Here is a 3,723-nt window from a genome sequence, read left to right as displayed (position 1 = left end):
GATTAATGTATTACAGATCATGGGAACCTTGTTAGCTTGCGAGCCCACTACTACCGGTCCTCATGGATTTATTAAAATGTGTTGAGCATATTTGGCTTGAAGGCAGCTTGACAGACTGATGTGCTTTTCAAAATAGAGCTCAAGCAGCCTGGTTCTGGAAGGTTTGTTTTCTGATTGTATAGTATTGTTTGGTGGCCGAGAGCTCAAGCAGCTTATTCTCATGTATTTCACACATTAGCATGTTTCTACCTTAATGGAGATAAACAGGAACCAAACATGAAGGTAAATGTGTCTGCAGCCTCTAAAGCGCTTACTGCTCCCTTTATAAATACAACCCGTCCGAAGTTTAATCATGACTCTTCAGAGAAATTTTGAAAACTTTTTTTTCAAAGGTTTTAATTCTTAATCAAAAAAAGTGAATTAGGGCATGTTACAAAATATATTCATCGATTTTGTCGGGGCAGATAAAATACATACATTTTGATGTCTTTAGTTTTTAGTCCATCAGAACTTCTTTAAACTTATTTTGCCTGGCTACCCTCCCCCTCTTCCTTGGGAAGGTTTCCTCCAACACTGGCTCCTCCTGTTCCTCCCTCTTCCTCTTCTTCAGGGAATGAACCGGGGTTGAGTTTGAGGGGGCAGCTTCCCACTTATCTCTGACACAGTCTGTCAGCTCTTTATTGAGGCTCATGTCTCTCTTCCTTTTTAAGAGGTCACCATTGGATGTGGGATCATCCCTCTTTCTCTTGCTCTGGGACTTTACTGAGCCTGTTTGCCCACTTTTTTTCTTTTTGAGTGACCGACAGCTGTTCAGTCCTTCTTTTCTTGGCTTGGGAGTCCTCTGGCCTATGATGTGGATAAAAAAATAGTTAAACTCTTGATCTTAAAGCACAACTTTGACATTTTAAAAACAATAATATTTACCAAAATGTCAAACTATACTTCTACGATTTCAAATGATCAAGACAGGGAGATATTTCACCCACCTGTTGCCACACTCTTTATTCATTTTCCTTTTTTTCGCCTGAGTGATGGTGGCGGTCAGCAAGAAGGAGTTCTTCTCATGTGTCATCCCAGCATGGCTGCCCTCCTCGACCAGGCTGCTGGAAGAGTCCTTGTTCAGGGACCTTTGCTGGATTAGCTGATCTCCGTGTCCTTCATCATCCTTGCAGATGTCCATCAGATCCTTGCATGACTTCACACTGGAAGACAAATGAAGCTTAATGTCCCTTATATCTCATATGTGTTTTACCTGTATCAGCACAGACGTACACAGAACATCTAAGCACACACTTACTAGGAGCTATTTTTGAATGGACCCTCAAAGTGGCTCATCGTAATGAACGGATGCCGGAGAATTTCTGTGGGGGTAATCCTGGAATTCGGATTCACCGCCAGCATCATTTTCAGGAGGTCGATAAAGCACTCCAAGTCACATAGTTCAGCTTTGTCGTCATCTCCCCACAGCCGAGGAACCATCTGTAACAAGATGAGAGAAAAACATGGTTTGTTAAAGATGTGTTGTGCTGTTATAAATTCATCCAGCTTGTTGATCACAAGCGAGAATTGAAACTATTGACTGAAATGAATAGTTGGATCCAAAGGCAGTGGATGGCACAGTGGAAAAACACAGACTGAAGGACAAACTCCATAATTAGTGAGCTGTAAACACAGCTACGTGATGGTAAACTAATTTCTTACCATAAATCTCTTTTTCATCCATTTCTTTAGCAAGAAACTGTTTGATTTGAAGTCTTGTTCATTCAGCTGCGTTCCAATTATGATCCTAATTAGGTTCTCCTGTGTGGAAAACACATGTTGTGAGAGTTAGTTAACGTCAAGTTTGCAAACTCATTGTTGATCAGGTGCACTTCTATTACTGAGACATTTGGATGAAGTGTCTCTAGATTGTCTAAGTAAAATAGTAGAAATCAGTGAACTTCTGCTGGAATCTTTATTACTGTTCTAATCCAGTGTGTGGATTTAAAAATAGTAGAAATGTTTGTAGTATTTTCAGTCCTGTACATTTTAGACTGACCAATTCAAACTCATCCCAGGCGTTGAACAAGGGTTCGCCTATCAACAACTCTGCAGCAGTGCAGCCTAGAGACCATACGTCGATAGCCTCATTGAAAGGAACTCTCCGTATGATCTCAGGAGATCTTAGAAGAAGAAGAAAAACAAACATCTAATTCATTACAGCAAACACAGCTGTCCCAGGTATACAGATGTGCTGTCGTTCACATACCTGTATATCAAGGACTGGAGGACGCAACCTGTCTTCTCCTCGGGTTTGTTGCATGCCAAACCAAAGTCAATGACTCTAACTTTCAGTGGCTGCCCGACGTGATCCACCATCATTATGTTATGTGGCTTCAAATCTGCATGAACGAACTTGGCCCTTTTCAGGAATTCCAAGGATGTAGCCAGCTGAAATCACGAAAAACATTATCATCATGAGCTCAAGAGTTCATCTCATCAATCAATAAAAACACAAGTTCATTGATGACGGCAAAAACAGAAACATCTGCGGGAAAAAAAAGAAAGTTTCCATGTATCCCCATCTCTTGTCTTTAAGGACATTATTTAACTCAACATAGTGCAAACATCTTTCATTAGTTATTACTGAAACAAATAATCTTGCAGTTTGAGAGAAGGGACTTTGACAAAAACATGCACACCCTTCACCTGTCAAAGCAGTTAGTGTAAGAACTTTAGTTTAAAAAACAAACCTGCTGCAGAATGGGGCGAATCTGCTTCAGCTCCAGATGTTTACCCGGGCTGATCTCCATGAATTTGTGCAGATCTATATCCAGGTTCTCAAACACCAGCCAGTAATGGTCCTTGTAGCTGAAGGAATCTTTCAGTTGGACAATGTTGAATTTGTCTGAGTGGAGCTCCTTCATGGTTTGAAGGGTGGCCGCCTCTATCTTCGCAGACTCAATCGAATTTTTAATCATTTTCAGAGCCACCATTTCATCGGTGATCATATCCCTGCATTGGGTGACAAGTCCAAAGGTGCCAGAGCCAAGGTACTTCTGCACCTTGTACTGTGTAGTGGGGGAGGAGATCCAGTCCCCTACTTCGATTTTAAACATGCTGACGGAATATTTCTGGTGACCTGTTGGGAGAATAGAAAAGAAGGAATTAGACACAAGGACACTTGTGCGCTTACACAGACATTTCACATGTATGTTTTTTTTTCTCCCACCAAACTCAAATCATAACAACATACCTTGTAATTATTGTATTGTAACACACTTAATCTGCTGAATTCAATAAGTGTTGTGTGTTTCTACCTATCACTATAACTATCCTTTTATCCTTTTATCTGTTATTAGCATATTGCTTTGTTGCACATTTTTGACTTTGATCTAATTTTGCCTGTATATTTGTTGTCTTAAATATTTCTTTTTTTTTGGTCTTTAATATTTTTTAATAAATCTTTATTAAACATCATGACTAAAACAGAAGTTGGCTGTTATTCACCTTGACAAAAGTTGCCATGCGCAAATAAACCAAACAAAGAAGATCCTGAGTTGTTTCAGAATCAAATAACACAAGGCTCCACATAAACTCTGCCAATCAAGGTGTGTTTTATATATTTATACAGTGAAAGATGCACTTCTGATATAGTCAGTTTACACACCTAGTTACCACTTTATTAGGTACAGCTCTGAGTGCTGCAGTTTAATATTGCCTAGGGTCCTTGCCACTTGGTGA

The 3,723-nt window shown here is 39.9% G+C and overlaps 1 protein-coding gene across 1 annotated transcript; it reads right to left on the bottom strand.

The window, feature by feature from the left end:
* Window positions 1-381: 381 nt before the first annotated feature.
* Window positions 382-3,315, bottom strand: LOC138406156 (homeodomain-interacting protein kinase 3-like). Its single transcript, XM_069517991.1, has 8 exons — window positions 3,236-3,315; window positions 2,733-3,121; window positions 2,249-2,430; window positions 2,039-2,162; window positions 1,702-1,800; window positions 1,298-1,479; window positions 987-1,202; window positions 382-846 (listed from the first exon to the last, which is right to left on the bottom strand). The coding sequence occupies exons 2-8, from the start codon at window positions 3,096-3,098 to the stop codon at window positions 732-734; spliced, it is 1,284 nt and encodes a 427-aa protein (XP_069374092.1). The 5' UTR covers window positions 3,099-3,121; window positions 3,236-3,315; the 3' UTR covers window positions 382-731.
* Between the last annotated feature and the right edge of the window lie 408 nt (window positions 3,316-3,723).

This window comes from Paralichthys olivaceus, chromosome 21, assembly GCF_024713975.1.
Source record: "Paralichthys olivaceus isolate ysfri-2021 chromosome 21, ASM2471397v2, whole genome shotgun sequence".
Classification (NCBI taxonomy): domain Eukaryota; kingdom Metazoa; phylum Chordata; class Actinopteri; order Pleuronectiformes; family Paralichthyidae; genus Paralichthys; species Paralichthys olivaceus.
Note: the sequence above shows the minus strand (reverse complement) of the source record. Positions and strands in the feature narration are given on the sequence as shown.

Coding starts and splice junctions, on each gene's coding strand:
- LOC138406156 (XM_069517991.1), bottom strand. CDS start 3,098: ATGTTTAAAATCGAAGTAGGGGACTGGATCTCCTCCCCCACTACACAG. Junction 1,801..2,038: donor CCTGGGATGAGTTTGAATTG/GTCAGTCTAAAA, acceptor TTTTCCACACAG/GAGAACCTAATTAGGATCAT. Junction 847..986: donor AATAAAGAGTGTGGCAACAG/GTGGGTGAAATA, acceptor TCCACATCATAG/GCCAGAGGACTCCCAAGCCA.